Genomic DNA, 26,237 nt, shown 5'->3' on the forward strand with positions numbered 1-26,237 from the left:
CACATAAATATTACATGTTAATTGGCACTCTTCTTTTCCCTAAGCACCTAAATTCAGGGTCTACATGGTAAATAGTTAACATCGTTGTTTTCTGACTTTTATTGAAAGCAGTGGAGGTCTGTAGCTTTGTTTGCGGGCTAATGTCCTCATTAACATCGCACAGCACACCTGTGTCTTCAGCTCGCATGCAGTCTTTGTTTGTTTTATCTTGCTTCATTGATTTATCCATCAGTGCTGCCATCCATCCATCTAACCATCCCTTATTTGTATTCTGCTAATCACCTTTCTAAAAGGAACAGTTCACCCCAAAACATCAATGCAACTTCATATCATTCCTAACTTACATGATCCCATTGACTTTTATTGTATGGCCAAAACAGATTTGCATTGCAACAGAAGATTACAGATTTTCAAATGACCTTTTTGGTGACTTCTCCTTTCAAATGATCAGTCTGTTGTCACAAAATCATCTGTTATAATTTTCATCCAAGCTCTTTAATCTCTTTTTGTTATTTCAATAATAGGAAATGGATTGACACGTGTTCAAGAGTAGGAAGACACTTATAATATTGTGTTTCCTTGCTTCTGTTTCACACAAACTAACTCAGTCTCTTTGAAGTCCAGCCGAATGAGGAAAGGGGGCTCCTCTGCACTCATAAAGTATTCATGCCAGTGTGTGTGAAAGTGCATGCTTTGCACGTCAGCGACGCGTGTTCATGTGATTGAAAGAGAGAATGTGTGTGTGCAGACAAGTGTGTGTGGAGTATGCTGCCTATCAGTGGCGCTTTGCACAGCAGCTGTATACTGACACTGTGTCTGGGAGGGAAATGGAAAGGGGGCTGGGCTGGGGAGAGGAGAGGAAAGGGAGAGAGCGAGTGCAGCAAAGCGAGAGGGAGAAGGTGAAAGCGACTCACCAGATTGAGAGAGACGCGGACTTCTGCAAGGGTTTCCCAGGAACAGCAGTAGCAGGAATCTACTCTTTTTTTTCCCCCTTTTCCCCCTTTTAAACTGCCTTCCCTGGGAGATCTGTCAATGGGAGAGCGGTGGAGAGGAGTGCAAAAGAGAGGGAGGATGTGCCCCAGCCCAGCTTTGATGCAGAGGTGAAGTGAGGGCTAAGGAGGGAAGAGGGAAAGAAATGTGTTGAAAGTTTTGGGTTTGAGGAAGCGCCAAACTTTGGTAAGTCGATCACCGGTGACTTGCTCTGTGGCAAAAAATGTATCTCTGCAGGAGCGCCACATACCCGTTTGTTCTACAGATACATTTTGAGGGTCGTCATGAGCATTTCTGACATCTCCTTATTGCCCTGTTCATCTCTTCGCAACTGTATCCACTTCCTCATCTGGGAATTGGCATGAAATGGACCCCTGATGACAGTGACAGTAATCACATCGCCCCATCCTCCAGCTGACACTTTTAGCCCCCTGTCTCCAGCCCACCTTCCACACTCGCCCCGCCTCGCTCTCACAATTGCTGGGAGTCATGGAGTCCTCTCACCGGAGTCTGGAATAAACAAGTTAAAAAGCTGCTTTTCTCACCATTGTGATGATATGCCCTCTGAACTGAGATAATGGATTGGAGAGAACTGTAAGTATAATGGACTCATTTGAGTTGTTTATTGAAGTTACATGCATTTTTCAGTAGGGTTTGTGCAGTTCAATTGGTTTTTGGCAATCCAAGGATGTTGGGGTTGAATCCTAAGTTTTTGTATTTTTTATTTTTTATAAAATGTAATTGCTGTCAGTATTTACTCACTCTCAATTCTTTTTAAACGTGTATGACATTCTTTATTTAAACCTGTATGACATTCTTTATATATATATATATATATATATATATATATATATATATATATATATATATATATATATATATATATATATATATATATATATATATATATATATAAACGATATCAGGGTATGTAAATTAATATATTTTTTCATTATTATATTATGCTGCTCCATTGTTGAAAAGCTGAGTATATATAATAAAGGTTGTAAAAGTGCTTCAGTAATCACAGTTGCACTGGTTTGCTCTCAGTTGCAACCCTGAAACCTCACTTCCAAATCCAGAGGCAAACTGTTGACTGCAGGGCAGGGAAAGGAGATTTAACAGGTGGATGCATCTGGATAAAGCCCAGCCTAGCGTATCGGAGCTCACTCTACCATGCTACTTTGCACTCACTCTGGTCATTCGCCTTTGTTCACTCCAGACTGATATCTCAATCTTTTAGTGTGTGCGTGACTGTGTGTGGTGCTTCATAAGGAGCTTGTAAAGCATTTGTCGTGCAGCCAGATGTGGTGAATGTGGCTCTCTGCCCTATGTGTGGGTGTGGGTCTCGTCTTCATGTTAGAGAAGGAGCTGTATGTATGTGTGTGTGAATAGGTGAGGTGTGTGGAGGAGGAGGCAAAGAAGAGGCTATGTCTCCATAACAAAACCCTCTTCCTCTCAGTCAAGTATTTTTTCCCAACCTCTTATTTCTCCTATTATGTGCCCTTCGTCTTCACTCTCAGTCTCTCTCCCTCATTCACACCCGGTCCAAAATTAACAACTGACAAGCAACTGGGAATAAAATGCCCTGCTGTTTATTTAATTTTAATTATTTATTTAGATGTGTTTATTATTTATGTATAAATATTTTTTTATCTATATATTTATATTTGTCTATATACACATTTTATACATTTGAAATAATGCGAAAAAATATATACTGTAAACTTATAATATAAATATATTGTATATGCTTTTAATATCGGCTGGTAAGAAATAAATATTGTTATTATTGATTTTTGCAGTGTATAAAAACTGCTAACTTAATTAAGCTTTGTCTCAATTTAATCATGCACATAGAGATAATGCTAAGTGCTAATTTCTTTCTGTAATGTTTACCCACACATCCCATCACACCTTTTAATGCATGGCACATGCACACTTCCTGTGGGGGCCTGCTCTTGTGTCCTTCACGGAGACTGTAATTACACAGTGTTCACAGTGAGCCTGTGCTGAAGGAGTTGGAGGGAGAGAGAGAAAGGATGTGAGGAAGAGTGAGGCATTTAATGAGCTCAAGCTTTTCTCCTCAGGCCCTTCAACCTCTTGCTATAAAGATAAAAACGTGAGCTGGAAAACACACACAGCTTTAGGTAGCTTGCATCTTTTTACCATTGCCAGACATGTATGGTCAAAAGCATGTTAACAAACCATATTGTCCATTACCATATTCTTTGCTGCTGGATTGTCATGGACTTGGAAACTGTTGCTCATTCATGCAAATTGTGTTCATCTCAAATCTTTGGAGGCCAGATATAGAGCAGTATTGCGATGCAGGTCTAATATGACTTAACCTTTTGTTTGCTGCTCTTTCACAGGGCTGCCCAGAAGCTGAACCTCTCCAAACGGAAGAAGTGCCAGCCACTTCCACCTTCCCCACCTGACCCAGAAGAGCCGTTCTTCTACACTGATGGCTTCAGTGCTGCCCTGCAGCTCTCACCCCCACCTGTACCCCCATGTCTCCTCAGGGCAGGGTCAAAGGTTAAGGACAGCCCCGGCATGGGAAAGGTACAGCAATTTTGCCACTGCTGAAACTTTTTATTTATTTATTTATTTTGGTCTCCTATACCAGTTCTTCAGAGGTTTTTGGATGGAAATGGTTTCTAAAACATGATCAAAGCCTAGATGGTCAAGGTTGTGCCAAAATTATTGTAATCTGACAATGCATAATAGGTAATGTTGAAACAATGTTGACAGCTTACATTTGGTCATTGTAGAGATGTTTTCTTCTTTATTAAATAAATGACATCATGCATAAACCCCTGATTGCCCTCTGCTCAAGAATGCCCCGTGGGTTGATCAGTTTGGCTGGTTCTCCAGTTACCATCAAAGCAGACTGTGTGTGACAGCATGGGTTGGCCCAATTGTCCTGATTCCCAGGCTGTTGGAATTCCAAGAAGCTCCTTTGGAATGCCAGACAGCATTCCTCACTGTAAGTGACTGACAGACCATGGGAGTGGGAAAAGCAATGTATGAAAACAGAAGGGTCAGAGAATGACATCGGGGGGCATTTGAATGAAAGATATATTTCTCTGTCAGAATAGAGCTATTTATTGTGGACTGTCTGAGTGTGGAAATGCTTATGATATCCCAATGTCTCAAGGAGTCATATTTGTGCCTCGTTCTTGGATTAATTGAATACCAGATTTGTGAGCATTACATTTTGTGATCTGGAATATTATTTCCTTTAAGTATATGAACAGATCAAATCTTGTTGTTTGAGCAATGTAAAATGTAATGAGCAATGTAAAATAGCAAGGATAAAATGAGCAAACTAACAGCCCTGATTCTCCATTCGTTTAGTATCAGTGCTGGGGTTTAGTATTAAAACTCCTCTTTTTGTGAAAAATACAGTAAAGTATATTACATTTACATTTAGCAGACACTTTTATCCAAAACGACTTACAAATGAGGTCAATGGAAGCAAGCAAAATCAACAAAAGAGCAATGATATACATACTGTATTAAACTAAACTAAACTAAACTAATAAAACATCTCCCTAATGAAATCATGATATTAAAATGTTGTCAAACACTGATAAGCCGATAATTGTTTTCATATTAACTGACAGAAATTAAAATTCTATACAATTTAGTTTTAATTGATCAAAGATAAATAAATAAATAAATAAATAAAATCAGTTGTTTTAAATGCTGCAAGTGAATTGTATGCATCACAAACTTCAATGTAAATGTATGTTATTTATGAAAAATGCATATTCCATATCCATTGGGCCCTACCAACCAATACCAATTAAAAAATAATATAAAAATAAAACTAACAAATAATAATAATAACATTTCTAATAATGGCCAATAATCCTCATGTTGTCGATATACAATATTGTGCATTCCTAGATCTCTCTTATGCAGTCTTACATGCAGTACAGGGATGAGTTGACTATAATGCGTTTTGCTTATAAAAACGCCATAATTCTTAGTGACTGGATGATAACTGTCATGCTAAAGCATGTTGGTACCCATTAGGCAAAGCACTTAATCCCGGGTCACACCAGGGGACTGTTGCTGCAATTAGTGTACTTTGAGTCACTTTGTATAAAGAGCATCTGCTTAATATTAACCTAATAAGCTGAGGTCATGTCCTTCTGCTTTTTCTTAAATATCTAAACACATATTGCTACATCTTGACAAGTAACTGACAGTTCCATATATACTCTCTCATGGGACTCTCTAGAGCATCATGAGCATCTCAGCATGTTGCCCGCTATTTTGGGTAACAAACTCATTCCTTTCCTTAACACCCCTTGGAGGTTTAAAAGCCATGGAAGACTGAATTGACCCACATATGACCCCTTCTCCAGCACAGGTGATGCACTCTAAATAAATTCAAAGAGATTGGACCAATTAGAGTCTGGTTTAGGACAACTTCTCTGTGGGAAAGTAAGAAGATAATGTGTGTTCTTAGCATTAGATACTATAATAGACTGCTGACTCATAAACACCAGCAGGTGGTGCAAGGAGATGATTCGCTCATTAAGTGAAGTGTTGTGACATGTGGCCAAGTGTGTTGACCCATACTCGGAATTAGTGTTCTGCATTTATCCCATCCAAAGTGCACACACACAGCAGTGAACACACACACACACACACACACACACACACACACACACACCATGAACCATGGAAGCCATTTTTTGGCTTGGGAGCACTTGGGGGATTTGATGGGAGAGAGCTCTGTACATTCACTCCTCCCATCTACTGTACAATCCCTACCAGTACAAGATTCAAACCCACAACCTTTGGGTTACGAGTCAGACTCTCTAACCATTAGGCCATGACTTCCCAAAAAAGAGTCTGTCTTTGCATTGGCCGGGAATCGGACCCGGGTGAGAATTCTACTACTGTACTGAACCACCAATAAGAATGGTGAGGTCACCTGAGCTACTCCTTGAAATGCATCCAGACACCTCTAGAGAAGTCAGTTTATTTCATCATCCTCTTATCCACTGCAGTTGGAGGGCTGGGTGAATGAAGCATTTTCCTTCCCTTAATTGTGCACCTGATTGTGTTGATGCATTGTGCAAACACAGCATTTGAAAATATCCACAATAGGCATTAAAGGTTTTCTAAAGTCAATCAATCAATCAATCACCTTTATTTATATAGTGCTTTAAACAAAATACATTGCGTCAAAGCACTGAACAACATTCATTTGGAAAACAGTGTCTCAATAATGCAAAATGATAGTTAAAGGCAGTTCATCATTGAATTCATTAATGTCATCTCTGTTCAGTTGAAATAGTGTCTGTTTTTATTTGCAATCAAGTCAATGATATCGCTGTAGATGAAGTGACCCCAACTAAGCAAGCCAGAGGCGACAGCGGCAAGGAACCGAAACTCCATCGGTGACAGAATGGAGAAAAAAACCTTGGGAGAAACCAGGCTCAGTTGGGGGGTCAGTTCTCCTCTGACCAGACGAAAACCAGTAGTTCAATTCCAGGCTGCAGCAAAGTCAGATTGTGCAGAAGAATCATCTGTTTCCTGTGGTCTTGTCCTGGTGCTCCTCTGAGACAAGGTCTTTACAGGGGATCTGTATCTGGGGCTCTAGTTGTCCTGGTCTCCGCTGTCTTTCAGGGCAGTAGAGGTCCTTTCTAGGTGCTGATCCACCATCTGGTCTGGATACGTACTGGATCCGGGTGACTGCAGTGACCCTCTGATCTGGACACAGACTGGATCTCATGGCCACGGTGACCTCGGAACAAGAGAGAAACAGACAAATATTAGCGTAGATGCCATTCTTCTAATGATGTAGAAAGTACGGTGTTATGTGAAGTGTTTCCGGTTCCGGTTTACCTAATTAATGCAGCCTAAAAATCCTTTAACGGATTTGGATATTAAAAGCATATTAGTATATTAGTCACATAAAAGGCAGGCAGCTGCAAGTTTTTAATGAGTTTTATTAAGAAAAAGATTGAAGTGATTGCTAATAAGCCCCACTGAGTTGAAGTATGTTGCTTGCAAAAGGCACTTGTAAAAGAAATGGGTATGATAACTCTAATTTTTTTATTTTTGAATGAAGGAAATGTCAGAGTTCTTAGATATCTATCTATCTATCTATCTATCTATCTATCTATCTATCTATCTATCTATCTATCTATCTATCTATCTATCTATCTATCTATCTATCTATCTATCTATCTATCTATCTATCTATCTAATCAACATAGCTTTATTACAGTATTGAATACATTTCCTGACTAATTCTGTGATAACATCAGATCACAAAAGCAAGTTATTTCAAACATTCAACTGATGTTGTGGAGTATGACATTGCAATTCATTTTATTAATGGATCCCCAAAATGGGAAAATACATTTTCTTGACTACCATGTCATTCCCTATGTTGTAAAAAAAAAAAAAAAAAAACTTCCCGTAAACTCCAGGGGCTGTTTGCTGCTAACTGTTATCAATATTGTGACGAGTCAGCTGCCTCCTCCCTGATTGTCACCGGCACCCCGTCCTAAATCGCCGCCCTTCACCAGGCTCCCGACTGGAGTGGGTGTGTGAGAGGAGGGGCGCTGGACGAGTCAGGGCTGGCGGCGTGTGATGGGGCACACCTGAAGGAAGTGGAGCCTCATTACCGCCGCTGTTTAAAAGCCCAACGCGCCTCTCCTCAGGAGACCGGTCTCTTCCCCGTGCATGCACACTGGTGTCCTCGTGGGTCCAGGAAGGGTGCGTTGAGGGACTCCCGCGCCACCAAGACGTGAGCTGCCGGACCCGCGATCCGGATGGGAACCGCACCCGTATACACGGCCGACGGGCCAGGATGCCGGGCCGTCCATCCCCTACCAGCGCCGCGGCCAACGAGAGAGACGCGGCCGCTAGGAGAAGCCGCCGCCCCTCGCGCCCTGGACCAAGGAGGGGAGCGCGTGCGGCCGCCGGACTCCGCCCCTTGCCTGGACCCTTCCTTGATGAACACTGCCCGACCTACACAAATCCCGCAGCACGATGAGGACACCAGATTCCCTGTTATTTTGGACACTTTCCCCCTTTTGGCCACTTTTATTCCCTTTGTTTTATGATTTCTGTTAATAAAAAGCCTCTCCGAGGCCTGACGCCACGCCCACTGTGTCTGTCGTGTGCTCCTCCCGTGACACTGGTGGAGAATGCGGGCAGGCGGAGCCTAGACAGCGCAGTTGGGAAACGTCTGGTGACGTCACTCCCTCTCGCTTGCAAACGTTCGTGAGAACCCAGACTGGGACGGAGGAAAACTGGGGACAGCCTCCCAGCCACACAAGGGGTAAGTGACTTTTCCATTGTCATTTTGCCCGGTGGTTGGTTGAGGCTGTCACTAAAACCCGGTTTCTCTGTCCCTGTTCTGGTGCGCTGCGAGAGGGAGGACCGCCCGGAGAGGAAGCCCCGCCCACTCCGACCGTTTGGAGCCTGGTTGAGGATGGTAGCACTCCCGTGTGGGTGGCGCCCTGGGGACGGGGATGTCGCTTGGGAGGGGGAATGTGACGAGTCAGCTGCCTCCTCCCTGATTGTCACCGGCACCCCGTCCTAAATCGCCGCCCTTCACCAGGCTCCCGACTGGAGTGGGTGTGTGAGAGGAGGGGCGCTGGACGAGTCAGGGCTGGCGGCGTGTGATGGGGCACACCTGAAGGAAGTGGAGCCTCATTACCGCCGCTGTTTAAAAGCCCAACGCGCCTCTCCTCAGGAGACCGGTCTCTTCCCCGTGCATGCACACTGGTGTCCTCGTGGGTCCAGGAAGGGTGCGTTGAGGGACTCCCGCGCCACCAAGACGTGAGCTGCCGGACCCGCGATCCGGATGGGAACCGCACCCGTATACACGGCCGACGGGCCAGGATGCCGGGCCGTCCATCCCCTACCAGCGCCGCGGCCAACGAGAGAGACGCGGCCGCTAGGAGAAGCCGCCGCCCCTCGCGCCCCGGACCAAGGAGGGGAGCGCGTGCGGCCGCCGGACTCCGCCCCTTGCCTGGACCCTTCCTTGATGAACACTGCCCGACCTACACAAATCCCGCAGCACGATGAGGACACCAGATTCCCTGTTATTTTGGACACTTTCCCCCTTTTGGCCACTTTTATTCCCTTTGTTTTATGATTTCTGTTAATAAAAGCCTCTCCGAGGCCTGACGCCACGCCCACTGTGTCTGTCTTGTGCTCCTCCCGTGACAATATATATATATATATATTGATAACAGTTGTGCTTCTAATATTTATATGGAAAACATGATATATTTAATATATTTTTAAATAGGATGTGTCTAAAGTGTCTGGTCAGAACAAGGCAGGTCTGTTTTCCAGCCACACTTTATCACACTTTTGATGTTCCTTTTGTGGGAGCAGAAGAGCTTTGGGAATCTCTGTATTATTCTTCTGCTTATTACATGCTTTCCACTATGAGGGGCATTCTTGGCCAGGAAACTGAAAGACATTATTCTCAAACCACTAAATAATTGTGAGAATTAGTGGGTGGTTGGAGGATGCAATTACAGCCGTATGCTTTCAACTCAGCAGCAAATTCAAAAATAACTTGTTTCAAATAAAATCATGTAGGAATATAATTATGATATGAATATAATTGTGTGCTTTGCAGGTGAAAGTAATGGTGAGGATATGTCCTGCCAAAGGATCTCGAGACACCTCAGAATCCATGTCCTTTCTCAAGGTAGACGGCCATAAGAAACAGCTGACCTTTTTTGAGCCACCCTGTGCACGCTCCACCTCTTCCACCGCCCCAAAGATGTTTACCTTTGATGCTGTCTTTACCCAGGATGCTTCACAGGTACAGTAATGGTATAAAGACTTAACTTTTTGTCAATCAGATTAATAAAAGCAAGCATTTTACAAGTTACACCAAGGAGGTATCCCCTATTTCCTGTCTGTACTCATAATTGTATACTGAACTAAAATCTTCCCAGAACTGATGTCAAACAGGCAGGACATATATGCTGAGATCAAAGCAATGCATAAGGGAGATATTCAGTTTCGCTCGGTTTGCGAGGTAGATAAAAGGTTTGGGTTGGTGAGTTGGGGTTATCGTTCCGAGTCCGCAGCGCCTGAAGGGATCTCAGAGGAAAAGATAACAGAGCTCTTTTCTCTGCTTCCTCCTGATCTCTTTGGGAGTTTCGAGTCTTTGGGTTTCCTGTCCTAGAAACATCAGGTCTGATGATCAATGACTACCCCACATTGTTCAGAACAAAAAGGCGTTGAACGAGCATACATCAGAGGTGGTTTTTACAACAACACTGTTGAGACAACTCAAGCTGCAAAAGACACACACATAATTCCAGGGTTTGAAATCTTCACCTTTTTCCTTTACTGTATTCTGCATCTCTTTGGGAAGTTTCAAGGATGAGCAAGGATCAAGTTTACAAGGATCTATCTATCTGTTTGTAATTCTATCTGTCTGGCCGTCTGTTGTTGTGTATCAGCCTGTCTGTCTATTGTTCTGTCCGTCTATCATTCTATCTATCGTCTGACATTTGTCTGTTGTTCTGTTTGTCTGTTTTTCTGTCTGTCTCTCTCTCTCTGTCGTATCATCTGTCTGTTTTTCTGTTGTTCTATCTTTCTGTCTGTCTGTCTATACCTTTGTCACTGTTTCTGTCTGTCTGATGTTTTGTCTATCATTCGGTCTGTCTGTTATTCTTTCTGTCTGTTATTCTACCTATGTGTCTGTCTATCCAGTCCAATTTGCCTGATGTCCTTTCCATCATTCTGTCCGTCTGTATTTATATCTGTCTATCAATCTACTGTTCTGTCTATCATTTTGTCTGTCGTTCAATGGTTCGATCTGATGTTTTGTCTGTAAATTTATCTGTCTGTCTGTCTGAGTTCGAAGTACTGTATGTACAACTAATACTGTTCGAGTTATTGTTTAAATCAGGGGTTGTTTCCTCAGGCAGAAGTGTGCTCAGGGACAGTGGCAGAGGTTATCCAGTCTGTGGTCAACGGGGCAGATGGCTGCATCTTCTGTTTTGGTCAAGCCAACCTCGGTTAGTAAACATCTATTCAACCTAGTAGCCCATATTTTACTGTAATTCACTTTATTGTTGTGATATCTCACCTCCTTCTGTTACAACTCCTCATGCTTTGACAGATAATGCATTGTTGAGAATCCATTTTTAGATGGAGTAGCCATCACTTACAAGAGGCGATAGGAAAAGTGATGCAAAATACACTGTTTTGGCAGCATTTGAAATTTTCTAACAAGGATGCAGAGAAAATGCAGGGAGGGCGTATGTGTTTGAGCAGTAATAGCGGTTTGTTGAACACAAAGTGCCCTCTTTTTACACGTTGTGTTTGAAAAGCGCTCAGTTTTTTCTCTCTCATACTCTCTTGTTGTTCAGCCCTCACTTTGAGAGACTGTGTGCCTCCCACCGTGCTGCTTCTATCCCCCATAGTTAGCTTGGCTGCTCATTTGCTCTGCTTTATTGTGCTATATTCGTTATGACTAACATCCTTGTGGGTTCATTTTATTAGCTTAAGGGTGTTTTACATAGACAGTCCTATTATTAACACAAATCCTATTATAGACCTTGTCTTATATCATTATGTAGCCATGCAAAGTTAATCAATTCACAGTGTAATTTTTATCATGTCTTTGTTGACAAACGCTGCTCACTTATGACCTTTTTAAAAAAAAAAATAAGAACCATGTAAGGACAACTAAAGCATAATGTAGTATTGTCTTCCTCACACTGAGTAAATACTTACATTGTATCTTCAGTCATACCAACCTTGAATGTTCAGTTACATCTTTCATTGACATTAGCTCACCTTTACCTCACAGGCAAAAGCTACACCATGATCGGCAGGGACAGCTCTATGCAGAGCTTGGGTGTGGCACCCTGTGCTATCTCCTGGCTCTTCAAGCTCATCGAGGAAACGAAAGAGAAAACTGGCACAAGATTCTCCATCCGCGTGTCTGCTGTGGAAATCTGTGGCAGGGAGGAAGTGCTGAGAGACCTGTTGGCTGACTTTTCCACACAGACTTTCCAGAACAGTCATGGTGCAGGAATTTCCCTGCGAGAGGATCCGGTCTGTGGATCACAGGTGCATTAGAGTTTGTTTTTAGTACTGTGTGTGTAGGTCTACAAACTGACTCTATAACTCAAATAATGAAGCAAGGTGCTAAAAATGCTAAGGTCATGGGTTTGATTCCCAGGGAATAGATTAAATAGACAAATAAAAACATTATATAGACATTACATAGAGTCTCTTTATGCTCACCATGGCTGCATTTAATACAATAAAATAGTAGAATTGTGAAATATTATTACAGTTGAACAGTTTATAAACTATAATTACCACATAATGGTTTTAAATATATTTTTAAATAAATAAATGTAATTTATCAGTTTCCTGTTTATTCCAGTCTTCAGTGTCACATGATTCTTAAGAAATTTCAATAAACTAAAGGAAATCTGTTTAAACATTATAAATGTCTTTACTGTCACTTTTGATCAATTTCATGCACCCTTGATGAATAAAGTATTAACTTATTTAAAAAATAGTTTCATACTAACCGGTAGTATACAGTAATTGCAAGTCACCTTTCTTTGACTACTGCCAAAATAAAAATGTTAAGAAATCCAATTAATCAAAATCAAATTGCTTTTGCTTTTGTCTTTCCTATCTTTATCTAATGTACATGTCTTATTTTCAATTTCGACATTTGTTCAGCTGCAGAACCAGAGCGAGTTGCGGGCGTACTCTGCAGAGAGAGCGGCGTTCTTCCTGGATGCAGCTCTGGCGGCACGCAGCACCAGCAGACCTGACTGTAAGGAAGAGGACCGCCGGAATTCTCATATGCTCTTCACTCTACACATTTCCCAGTACCCTATGGAGAAGAGCACCAAAGCAGGAAGTATGGCATGCTTTGTTCATTTTTTACATTTATTTAGAAAAGCTGTATTGAAATTTAAGCCATTTAATATATGGCTGTTGGCCATTTAAGAGCATAATAGTTGACTTTTAATGCTAAGAAGAAATGTTAAAGTAATATTTTAAGTAGCCATACCTTAACATCCAGGGTTTAAAATAATTCAATTTCAAGGGCAAATTACCTTCACCTCAAAAATTAAGTTACTGCTCCTTATTACTGTCTAGGAATCATATCATATATCTTTTTGCATCATTAGTATTTTGAGAAGACTGTTACTGAAGGCAGCCGATACCTGACTTTAACATTACTATGCTTTCCATGTTCACAGATAGTATCAGTTACCTCAGTTTAGTCCCGCTGATAATTTCTCTGTGAAAATACTAACAAGAAGGGTTAGCACATATTCATTACTGGGCGTAGCCATTCTGTAAAGTCAGCATGTCAACATTAGAATGGTCATTAGTATTGCACTCCCTTCACTGCAGTGCAAGCTGGGTTCTTGCCATTGACACTAGCCAGAATAGATTTTAATATGTAATGAGGCTGGAGTCTCTTCTCCAGAGATGTTTATAGCGCCCAGCATGAAATGAGAAGCTCGTTTACATTCCCACTCCACAGAGGGTTTCGGTTCTGAGCGCTGGCTTTGTAAATCCTGCCGACGTGAGGTTAATGACCAGCATTTCAGAGTGAAATAAATGCATCTTTTGTAATGATACTGAATGATTTTTTTCTCTAGTGACCTACATGGGACTGTAATCTAACTAGCTGTACTTACATTTATTGCTTGCTGTTTGATGGACTGCCAAGGATATTGAATCCCCACGTAGCAAAGATCCTAAGTACAACTGCTGTCTCATAAGGTCCCCTGCAACACTGCCTCTGCTTAATGTCCAGAGACAACTAAGTCAATTGTAGGTGGACATATTTTTATTTTAATTTTATACAGGTCTGCTTTCAGCATCGCTGTTTGAGTAGTCCACACACAGTAGCAAAATTAGCTGTCTGTCTTAACAATGTATTGTTTGGTACTGCTGATGGAGTAGAAACTACTGCTCTTTAAAACAGGACAAAAGTCTTTGCTTTTTATATATTTCGATTATGTTTAGGGTTTTGGAATGAAGATGTGCCCCATAAACAATAAAACTGTATTTAAATGAGAAACCCAGAGTCATGGACATTGGGAGTGAATTTCGGTTTTAACTTTGCAGTGTCTGGGAGTCATAGCCGTCTGCATCTTCTGGACTTGGGCAGTTGTGAGTCTGATCGGAGTCAAACACGAGATGGAGGGAGAGGCCAATGTCTGTCAATGGCTGCTCTTGGAAATGTCATCCTAGCCTTGGCCAATGGAGCCAAGCATGTGCCATACAGGTATGTCTTTTGTGATTCAATTAATCAATATAAACCAATAGCAGGAGATGATAGATCCTTGTTAATGGTGGTAGTGTGTCTCTGAGCACACTCTGAGTCCTCCTGATCTAAATCCGCCAGGGTTTCATTCTCACCTTCATCAAAACAGTGAAGCTAATTAGCCAGCTTTCCAGGGAGAGAATGCAGCCAGGGTGAATTGGACTTGAGGTGGGATGTAGTGATAGGAATGTGGGTCAGGGAGAAAGAGAGTTATGCTAAAAGAAAATTAAGAAATAATCACCGGAATGTGGGATAGTAAATACAGTGACATGAGCAGAGAAAAAAAAATATTTTGAACGTTGCTTCAGAAAATAACATCCTCCACAACCAAATAAAATAAAAACACTCCAAATCAGGTCTCTAGAGAGTGAGCATAATTTTTTGGTGTTTCTTTTTATTCAAGTATGATTCATAATCCTCTATTTTAAGACAACCTCTCAATGATCTTAGAGGGAAGAATGTTGTAAAGCCTAGCTTCCTTTTTGGCTGACCAGAATTTTTTTTGATGTATAATTCAGAGACAGCAAGCTTACCATGCTGCTGAGGGAATCACTGGGCAACATCAACTGTAGAACCACCATGATCGCCCACATCTCTGAGTCGCCAGCCAGTTATGCCATATCTCTCACCACTGTGCAGCTTGCTTCCCGTATTCACCGCATGAGAAAGAAGAAATCCAAGGTTTGTGATTCAAACAGATGTATTTGTTATATGAATTATGTATGCTTATGTATTCATGGTTATTTTAAAAAAATGTTATGAAGAATTGCTTCTGGTACCAAGGTATCTATATAATGCAGTAATTATGGCACTGAACGTTTCTAAAAGTAAAAACTGGTAATTAAAAAAAAGATGTTTTGGACCAATATTCATTGTGAAAATGCTATATAACTGTAATATACTACTATAACTATAATAACTATATTTTAATTGTTTATTAAAAATTAACATTAATATTTTCTAAGTCATTTAAATATATATATATATATATATATATTAGTGCTGTCAAAATTAGCGCGTTAACGCATTCGATTAATTTGAAATATTTAACGCGTTAAAAAAAAATAACGCAATTAACGCGGTTGCAGATTTTTTTATTTCCAGTTGTGGCATGTGTGTTCAACTTGCAAAGAAATATGGATAAGACCAAGGAAGGACTTTTAGACGGAAAGTTTCAGTATAAAACTCTGCCGGATAACACTTCAGTCTGCCACAAGAAACATTACTCTTCATTTAGTCTGCCACAAGAAACAGCAACATTAAAATCATGAACTAAAATGTCATTGTTTAAATAAAAAAAACAATGACTGTAACAGTGCGTAAATCAGACCTTTCTGTAACGCTAACGTTAATAAGCTTAAACGAAAATAACAAAATAATTGTGTAGCGGAGTATTTTTTGTACACAGTGCCGCGAACTGTCAATCACTCCTGTACGCGTGCATCACTGTCCTCCTCAGCTGCAGCAACTTGCGCGCTCTCTCTTCATCAAGCTTTAAAACAAAAAGGGGACAAAAATATCATATTGTCTTTGTGCATTGGCTATAGATTAATTAGATAAATGAATATCTAAATTTGTGCCTTGCCGTCTACGGTATTTTTTTAGAACTTAGAAAAAAGATGCTGCAGCCAATGAACAGCCAGCGGGGGCTGCAGGACGACTCAACCTCCGCAGACAGTTTTTAATGTTTATCAGACAATAAATACTCAAGATTTTGCTTTAGTATAACTCACAACGAGTTTCACACACCTTCTCCGGCCACGTTGAGTTGTTGACACTTAACAGTTTTTTGTTTTTTATTGGCATTGATTGTTTTGAAATTCAAATGGTACTTACATGCCTGTGTTTTTATTTCTGTAATAAATATGGCTTTCAAGCCAACAGTTAATTTGGAGGATATTGATGGTTTATTGCAGGTATGTTGTTTACATGAGAAAATCTGTGTTACAAGTTAAACAAAAATTCCAATAAACAATCAAATTTTGAATTTAAATAGTTTCTTTGTCTTGAGTTTACATTAATTATTTACATTTTACATTTACATATCCAAAAAGTTTCAGTCTTTTAATTGCGATTAATCGCGATTAATCGCGATTAATTTTAAAAAATTGTGCGATTAATTAGTTAATTTTTTTTAATCGATTGACAGCACAAATATATATATATATATATATATATATATATATATATATATATATATATATATATATATATATTGTATTTATATATTTTTTTATTTTAGTATGATACAGTGCCAACAGAGTATTTTTTCATTTTTTTTATTTTCTTCTTGTCTGTATACGTTCTGCAATAGGTCATGACTCATTTTCCTAAATTACATTTAGACTTTTTTTCCAGCAGAATCATTCCAAATTTAAATAACGATTCATGCTTTGTCAGAGAAACAAATGCTATAGTGATAATTTAGCTGCAAAATTTCTTAGTGACCTATGTCAAGTAGTCAACAAATGTAATCAATGTATTTGTTCCAGAGGGAGAACAGCATTTAATCTATCCCATAACAGAGGCAATTTTCACCATAATTAAACTTCTTTTGACAGAATATGTTCATATTTTGTAGACCTAAAAAGTAATTTCCTTGTCTAAATTATGCAATAGTATTGACAACTATTTTAACTTCTCCTTTGGTGAGCACTTTTCACCTTTGTTGACACTGACATACTATTTTGTGAAGGGATGCCTCTCTGAATTTATTGTGTTCTGAGAAAGAGCTTTCTGCCAAAATATATTGATATCAGTTTGGTATGTTATTTTGTTCAGTATGCATCAAGTTCCTCTGGAGGAGAGAGCTCCTGTGAAGAGGGACACATCAGACCGAGACCTGTCTACCCTCGGACTGTGGCTCTTGACCCAGACCACCCTGCAATGTTATCCAGTGACCCAGATTACTCCTCCAGCAGTGAGCACTCATGTGATACAGTGATCTATGTAGGGCCTGGTGGGACCCCTGTTTCTGATCGTGAACTCAGTGACAATGAAGGCCCACCAGCATTTGTTCCTATCATTCCCTCCCTGAACAAGAAGCATGTAAAAGAGGGACCTAAGTCTGATGGGGACCACCTCAAATGTAACACCTTTGCAGAGTTACAAGAACGGCTTGAATGTATTGATGGCAGTGAGAGCACATCTGTTTTCACCATTGAAGGAAAAGGCCAACTGACAGCCTTCAAAAGTGGAGTTGAAAGTGTGACAGAAGGGGCTTCTGTATCATCCAGGACCGCCAAGTCCTCTCTTCAGAAGTCTGCACACCTGCAACATGGGGCCACATCTGAAATTAACACAACTTTAAGGCAAGATTCAGAGCCTGTTGTCAGAGAGAAAGTCTTTAGTAGAGTACCTATACAAAAGCCCAATGCCTCTTCATCCTCGCAGAGCATCTCAAAAACCTCAGTTTTGAATTCTGAGTCCAGTTTAACCATACGGGCACCTCCAGTAGGTATGAGTCAACAAGCCCTAAGGCAGGGAGAACTCCATGAATCCCCAATTACTGACAGATCCCATCACCTCAGTAGAAATCCTGTAGAGGTGAGCCACCTATGTGCTGCTCTGAGGAACAGGTGCCTTGACAGGGATGTTTTAAGGACTACAGTTACACTGCAGCAGCCTGTGGAGCTCAATGGAGAGGATGAGCTGGTGTTTATGGTGGTCGAAGAGCTGCCTTCTGGTCTGGTTCCAGACAGTGGGAGACCATCCAGCATCATTAGCTTCAATACAGAGTGTTCTTTGCAGCCCCTGGCATCTCACTCACGGTCTGTTAGCATTATCAGCAGCATCAATGATGAGTTTGATGCATACACATGCCAGATGAGCAGGTCCCAGCTGAACCAAGGTGCTACTATTAAGTCACAGGAGGAATTTACAGCTGGACATACAACTGCACATTCTTCAGTCCAGTCCTGGTCTTGCAAGACAAATATTTGTACCCAAAGTTGTGATAAGACTAAAGGGAGCCTTTTATCAAAGGGAGTGCGCAAGGGACGATTCAGCAGCTCTATGATGGATTTACCTTGTGGTTTACAGACAGGGTCTTTCACCCAGCAAAGAACAAATAGTCCACTGGGTGACAGTGGAATTTGCTTTTCAGAACAAGACAATGATTCTGCAACCATTGACAAATTGTCCATATCTAAGTGCCCTCTATCTCATGACAGTACCAAAGCATCCCTCGGTGGTCCAAATACGATTAGATCCAATAGACTCTTGACCTCACAGTCTGCCCAAATCTCATTCATTTCTACACTCCCTCGAAAAAGCACCCAAACTGCATCTTCTAGCAGTTGCTACAGCCATGAGCTACAACGTCAAAGTAGCAGAATAGATGAACAATGGACCCACACTAGTAGTGGGCTGCACTCGGCCAGGAATTCTGAGTTTAACTCTGTTAACAAACCACCAAAAAATGGCACAAGTTGGATTCCGTCTAGAAAGACAGGCGGGAATAGCAACAGTGTACCTCGCCCTCCTAAAATGCATGTGTCATCCACATCTCAAAGGGATGTGGATGGTTGTGAAAAGTTAAGCATTAAGAAAGGGGACCTGAGCAAGATGCCTCAGCTGAAGAGAGGAGCCACCACTCTTGGCATGGTCTCAGTGCCCCGTAGTTCAAATGAGATTAAATGGGGTAATGATTCCTCACAAACGAATGGTAGCCTAAAATTCTCATCCTTAGGAAAGAGAGCTTATGGACAGAAAGGTAGTATATTTCCTAAATCTGGAAGCATGTCACCCCCTGCTCCACCTATCCGAAAGTCAAACCTCGACCAGAGGACACAAATTTTGTTGTCTCCAAGTGCCTTAAAGTCTGTAGGTAATGATGAAACAAAATTGTCTTCCTCCAAAGCATCAGTTTCCGAGGAGGACATTGATGTGCGAGTAAGAGGGGAATGCTTTAGCTTTAAGTCATCCAGTCTGAAGACTGCTTCTAGTCTCAGGTCTCATAATGCTAAAGGAGACAATGGAAGGCATTTTGGTAGTCTTATGTCCCTTGAAAGGTGTGGCAGTTTAACCTCAGTGGGTTCCAAACCAGTACCCTCAAAGGAAAACAGTAATGCCAGTATCAGTAGCACTGGCAAATCTGCTAAAATGGTGCCAAAACTTGGGATGCCCTGTTCAATATCAACACCAACCCCTACTTCCCCTTCGTCTTCTAGTGGAATTTGTAAGCTTGGACAGATAAAAGCCATTATATCTCCTAGATCCATTGTTGGGAATGGAAACAAAGGAAAGGCCTTGTCGAGCACTGGTTCAAAGTCTTTTAGCACCTCCACCAAGTTCCTTGCTGTGTCAGCTGCTCAGAATACCAGTCTACCTCCAACTGGAAAACCCCCAACTCACTCTGTCATAGGCTCCAATGCTAAACAAGGAAGGGGCACTATTATGGGCACAAAGCAAGTGGTTCGTGTAGCCAACAGTCGGGTCAGTGAGTTAGCAGGTGGAAGCTCCAAGAAACACCTCAGGGGCACTGACCAAGCAGATGGCAACAATGATGCCAGAACGTCAAGCGAGACCCCACTGGCTGCTCCTTTGCCCTCTCCTTACAGCAAAATCACGCCCCCTCGCCATCCTCAGCGCTACAGTAGTGGCCATGGTAGTGACAACAGCAGTGTACTTAGTGGTGAACTGCCCCCTGCCATGGGGCACACTGCACTTTTTTATCACAGTGGAGGCAGCAGTGGCTATGAGAGCATGATCAGGGACAGTGAAACTACAGGCAGTGCATCTTCTGCCCATGATTCCATGAGTGAGAGTGGAGTGTCCAGGTCTACTCGAACAAAGGCCTCAAAATCTCCCAAAAAGAGATCCAATGGTGAGTTTTACTGTGAAACCAATCAAGGCTTTATTTACTGGTGTCCAGTTCAAGATTTATTTATTTGATGGCCTTCAAAAGTTAGAATGAAAAATAGGTAGTACAGTGAAGGTTGTTGTAAATTATGTTGTGATGTATATTTCAATTAACGAGGACCACAAATATTGCTTGATATTTCCATCCTCAAAAGGGTTGCACACGTTTTGGCAGAATGTCTTAGCCAGATTTTACATCACAGTTGTCCAGTATGACTGCCCCTTAAAGCAGTCAGTGGGGACATATGGGACAAAATTTTTTTACAGTCTGACATAAAGACCACTCATGTTGCTCAGTGTGTCATGGCTTTTACCTAAGGTTCCGCCAGGGCAATAAATATTAGTAAAGCATTCCATTTAGCCAGTCAGTCTATTTAGTCCATTTAAATTTATGAACCCAAGGTTATTAGGCATATCTGGTGTTTAATATGCATTCACCCTATTCTGTAATCTGCATTTACCCCAAAATCATTTTTGCTTTAAACCCTTTAACCGCTTGCAAGACTCATGCATATTTAAAAGCATGCCTACAAACTCTGCTGTTCATCTTTGGCCCACATGAAGAGCATTATCTGTGTAACTCCTCTAGGCCTGCAGCGACGCCGTCTGATTCCTGCTCCTCTGCCAGACACCTCTTCTCTGGGCATGAAGGTTGGTGCAGCAGCCCAGTGGGTCGATCTACCTCCACTGGGGGGTACTATGAAGGAACCCTTTGAGATCAAAGTGTACCAGATTGATGATGTGGAGCGCCTTCAGAGACGCAAAGAAAGGTTGGCAGAGGTAAGAAGACTATTTTTGACAAGTGTGTTCTATGCAGTTTGTATGCTAATTATGAAGTAAATAGCTCAAGTTTAGAGTGAAGTAAATTACTCTGTTCAAGTTGTGTGTGTAACTTTAGTATTCAGCAGTTGGCTCAGTCCCAGTATGATGGAATAAAATCAATATTTAATTTATGCTAAGCTCAAAAGCATCAGATATCTTAAGATTCTGATGATTCTCTCAAATCTGAGAAAGTGCAGTTGTCAGGAATGAAGCTTATCTCTGTGACGATTACTGATGTTGGCTAATTTATTCTAGATTGGACTGATAACTTTAGTTAGACAGGGTGTTGACTGGTGTTGTAATACAGAAAGAAGTGAAAAAAGATTAGTAAATGTCTTTCCAGAGAGAGGAAGAGATGGTAAGAGAGAGATAGAAGGAGAGAGAGCATCAGGGAGGGGTCAGGGGTGCCTGTGATGAATGAGGTGTGGCTCCACAATCTGCAGCCCGCCTGATCAGTCTTTATGGCCCACTCCACACAGCGCGTCCATGGGTCATTAAACTGTTTCTCTGTAAGTTTCTAACCCTGATCACACAGGCAATTGTGTGGAGAAGACGAGAGTAAAAGACATTAACTCATTAACATTAACAGTGATCTCAGCTCGCATGTTAGAGTCTGGAAGTTTGCTTATAAAGAATTAGGCTGTTCAGTCCCTTGTTTTATGTGAATCGCTAAGTATATGTATATGTGTCAGTAGGGGGTTGTATAACTGCTAAGTTTATGTATGTTTTATGAAATGAAATCTTATTTGCAGTGGGCATAGCATAACAGTATAAGTCTTTCTTCATCTATAGTTCAAAACCTGCTATATTTGAAGAAAAATGTATATTGTTATTTTGAATTTTCATGTACTTTCTAATGGGTACCTTTTAGTGACAGAATAAACATGATAGGAGTAGGGTAATCTATACTGTAATTCAATCATTCAGTAACAGATTCCCCTTGAACATGATCTTTCCTTTTAATCCCTGAAGCAAACGATAGGATTTGAGTGTTTAACCTGGATGCTAATTTTATTTCCAGCTTGGCCCTAATTAATCTGACCAAAGGGCCGAGGACCTAAATCCTCTGTATAGGGTAGGGAGTATTGAATCAATTCGGCTTAAGCCACTGCATTTTAAGTCAACCCTGAGGAGAGCCAGACGTTGTGAGCAGGTGATTGGAATAGGTACAACGATTTGTGATTGACTGTATGCAACTGACACTGCTGTCCCACACTTGCAGGGTTTGCAGTACTTCAGCGCCCGCCTTAGGATGTTGGAGAAGAGGCAGCAGCAGATCAGGGAGATAAGAGCCAAGCATGAGAAGCTGAAAAAAGAGTTGGAGGATGCCAAGACTTGTCTCATGCTGGACCCCAGTAAATGGATAGGAGAATGTAAGTTCCCAATTGTATTATTGTTTTATGTCGGGGTTTTCAAACTTTTTTCATGCTAATGAGTATTATGGCAAACATATTTTTATGCATGAAGTCACATCTATGCATGACTATAGAATACGCTAAAATGCTGTTGTAACTGCACTAAAATCAAAGCTATAAAACATTATCTGAAGAATATTTACTTCATATTAAGCTCACAGTTTCCTTTTTCCATCCACTTATTGTTTAATAATTAGGACTGTCAACATAATATAATAAAATATCTTTATATTGGTATATTGGTACAATATACAATCCCTGTAGTGTGATGTAGACTAAGTGCTTTAATTTGATAACTTTAATTTAAGTGTTTGAACGTAGTGCCAGAGGAAATGGTGAGGTATTGGTGCATTCACAGAAATGTCTTGAGCATTGGCTACTTTGAATTGGTGCCTGAGACAATAGTGGATGACATTGATTTTCCAGAATATTCTCCATAGATGTCAACTGTGAAACAAATTGTTGAGGTTTTTGTAATTGTGATCCTGTTTTACTGTTCCTGCCTTCAACACTTAAGCTGTAAGAACAAACTCTGAACACAGACTTTATGTTGTTTAACCTTAATGTTAACAATGAGTCAGCAAATGGTTTATTAATGTACTTCAGGATTTTCTCATACAAAAACAAATACCTTCAGTATCAAACAGGGCAAGAAAAGTATTTAAAGATAATGAAGCTTAATTATGTGATTTGTATTATTTACTCTACTGAGAATGAAAAAGAACATTGCCAGCAGCAAAGAAAGCTCTGTTGATTCTGTATCTCTGTTTTATCTGTCCCCAGCTTTAGTTAGAATTACAACTATTACAAACAACCAATGCAACAACCTTGATATTGCAAAATATCTGTCTCCACTTTGCTAGAAAATACACTTACTGCAAACAGTATGTGGGAGGAAATCACAGGATGTAAAGGAATAATGTAGAGAAAATGGCAGGTCTATGGAGAAAACTTGTGTCTGCGTGTGTTCTTGAATCAATAAGGTATCATTTTTCTCTTCTGCAATCATTACCTGCCCGCCGGCCAGGTGATGTTTACCATTCATACTGTATGTGACTGCTGTCTTGAGTAAAGCTTTGATTGGTGTTGTCATGCTGTATAAATCAGCCCCTCTTCAGAGCCTAGTAAATTGAAGATAGTGTTTCTGCAAGCCCATCTCCCACACCAGAAAACCATCACATGCAGAGATTTTTTTATGTTCTGAGTGAAAAAACTGTCAATTTAGGTGTGTCAGCAGGGCTGCATCTCACATCTATATTTTGTATATTACATACATTATGTAGTACAATAATGTGGATTCAATGTGTGTATTTTAGAGAGTGTAGATTTTTATATTCATACATGCTGTAATGAGAGCTGTATTCAAATGAGTTACTGTATTAAAATCAAGTTTACAAATGCAAATTATTTATTGAGAAAACCCCCCAGATAAAGATAATTTGAAACATCATTGTAGCAGACGATGAACTCTATATTATACAGTATATTTTATGTCCATATCTGTCACGTTTCACTCAGGAAAGAGTGAGGAGATGCAAGAGAATACTTCAAGATATAGCACTTAATCATCAACAGGCATATACAGGAACTAAAAGATATCTAAGAACATATAACATTTGAGACACTCAGACTTTTACAGCATTTAACAGCAGACCGAGAACTCAAAACAGGGAACACTATTTAAACACAATAGGACACACTTGGGAACAAATAAACTAATTAATGAAACACGGCTGGAACCAAATTCGCATAACGAGTACAGGAACAGGAAGGACCAAATAAGGAAAACAAGAACAAACACGTGACAATTTCATTGAACATAGGCCTACTTTTTATTAATTTATTTAATTTTTTTTTTTTTTACTAAATGTGCATGTTAAATTGGCTTATCATGCTCAGTCAGTCAATCAGTCAGTCAGTCAGTCAGTAAGTAAATCAGTCATTTCAAGAATTGAATGTTAAATGGTAAATTGACATCTCATATTATTAAACTGTAAGTTTATGTTTTTAAATAATAATTTAGTTTGTATTTTTCACCCTTTTTTTCCATTAGTTGATGTGGACCCAGATCTGGACCAGGAGTCACAGGATTACCTGGAGGCTCTGGCCCAGGCCACAGGAGACCTGGAGTTTTGTGTCAACCTATGCAAGTCTCGTGTGATGATGGAGACCTGCTTTGATATCGCAGTGCCCGCGATCCCAGGACAGAGTGGACAACAGGAGATGGAGGTCTAAAAGAGAACAAAACAGGACTGTGAGTTACAGCAAGACCCCTTTTTTCTGGGGTTGAGACTGTCCTTCTTGGAACAACACAAATGAAGGTACTGAATAAGTATGGTTAGAAACTCCATAAAAGGCTGAGAAACAGAGACCGAATGGAATAAGACTAAGACCGTGTTTTGCGATTTTCATTAAGCTTTACCAGGAAGTGCCTTAAACCCCCAAAAATCCCAAGAACTATCTTTGTTTGATGATTGGTGCTAATATTGAGACCAGCTTTCCCAAGTACACTTTGAAAAATAAAGTACTGTATACAATGCAGTGTAGTCTATTTATAAGAGCTAAAGTGATTAAAAATATCGTTTTAAATATTAAACACAAAAAAATAAAAAAAATTCCCCATACTATAATTATCATGCAAAAACTTGCTTGTTTTTTTTATTTACAGTCATTCTGCATAAAACCCCTGTTATACTTTACTTTGGCAAAGTATACTTTGGGGTTAATGATTGGCTCTCTGATGACATGTCATTTCCCCTGATCCATAGCTAGTAGCCTACTTTAACTGATTGGTGCAGCTGGTGGCAAGTTAGAAATTAGAGCTGGTCTCAAACACTTCTCAGGACATCAAACCGAAGTGAGTTTGTATTTACAAATTTCAGTGTGTGTGGTATGCGTCATACTGTAATGTATGCATGTGTCTGTTCTTCTCTGATCATGCAACATCCAGCGTTTAGCTGGTATCTTTTAACGTGGTAAACAAATCCACTTTATCTACCTGAACTTCAAAAGATTATGCCTTTCTTTGTTGAAAATGTTCAGATTTACAAAAGGCTATCATCTGACAAATTCACAGCACAGGACCTTCTCACTGTGTCTTGTGATTTTATCTTCAGCCTCTGATGTTTGATGATTTGTGTGTCTCTGGAGAGAAGCGTGACTGCTGTTTCTCATTAAGAAACAAACAAAACAAAAAAATAGATTATATGGATTTGCAAAGGTTTGAAATGGAATATGTGGATATTTTCTTAAAATTCTTTCCTTTGTTTTTGTTGTTAAATAATAATTTAAAAGAGAGAGAGAAAAAAAGATCAGGCCTTTTTTTTTTTTCTCCAAGTTGCTGCATGACATTTTTGAGTTAATTATATATATATATATATATTTCCTTTTTGTTTTGTATGTTAGTCTGTGATTTCTACTAATACTTTAACAGATTTGTCAAGCATTCAGATCAGACTTTTAATTTCTATGACATTTTACCAGTGTTCCTGCTTTGTACTGTACAGTTTTTTTTAATCCTTTTTTAAAAACCATGTATAGACTCCTGTTTTCATTACCATAACATTATGAATAAAAAAATGTTTCCTCTCTGTAATTCTTTGTGTATATTTAATTTTTCTACATACCTATGTATTTATTTCTTTATTAGTAGTAGTATTTAATAAGTATTTTCTTTTTAAAAGCACATTCAGGTTTCTTGTGTTATAAAATGAAAGCCTTAGTACAAATACCCCAAAATTTGTACACAAGTAAGTATGTGCGAAATAATTTGCAAAACTGAATTAATTCCGGTTTCCAACAAATGATAACACTTC

General features: G+C 40.1%; 1 protein-coding gene across 1 annotated transcript; it reads left to right on the forward strand.

Moving 5' to 3' along the window:
- The first annotated feature begins 638 nt into the window (after positions 1-638).
- LOC113062979 (kinesin-like protein KIF26A) lies at positions 639-25,920 on the forward strand. Its single transcript, XM_026233097.1, has 12 exons — positions 639-1,584; positions 3,366-3,555; positions 9,626-9,814; positions 10,931-11,024; positions 11,822-12,084; positions 12,715-12,898; positions 14,125-14,284; positions 14,842-15,004; positions 17,105-20,150; positions 20,775-20,965; positions 22,230-22,380; positions 24,476-25,920. The coding sequence occupies exons 1-12, from the start codon at positions 1,568-1,570 to the stop codon at positions 24,655-24,657; spliced, it is 4,830 nt and encodes a 1,609-aa protein (XP_026088882.1). The 5' UTR covers positions 639-1,567; the 3' UTR covers positions 24,658-25,920.
- The last annotated feature ends 317 nt before the right edge of the window (positions 25,921-26,237 follow it).

The sequence above is a fragment of the Carassius auratus genome, chromosome 45, assembly GCF_003368295.1.
Source record: "Carassius auratus strain Wakin chromosome 45, ASM336829v1, whole genome shotgun sequence".
NCBI lineage: Eukaryota > Metazoa > Chordata > Actinopteri > Cypriniformes > Cyprinidae > Carassius > Carassius auratus.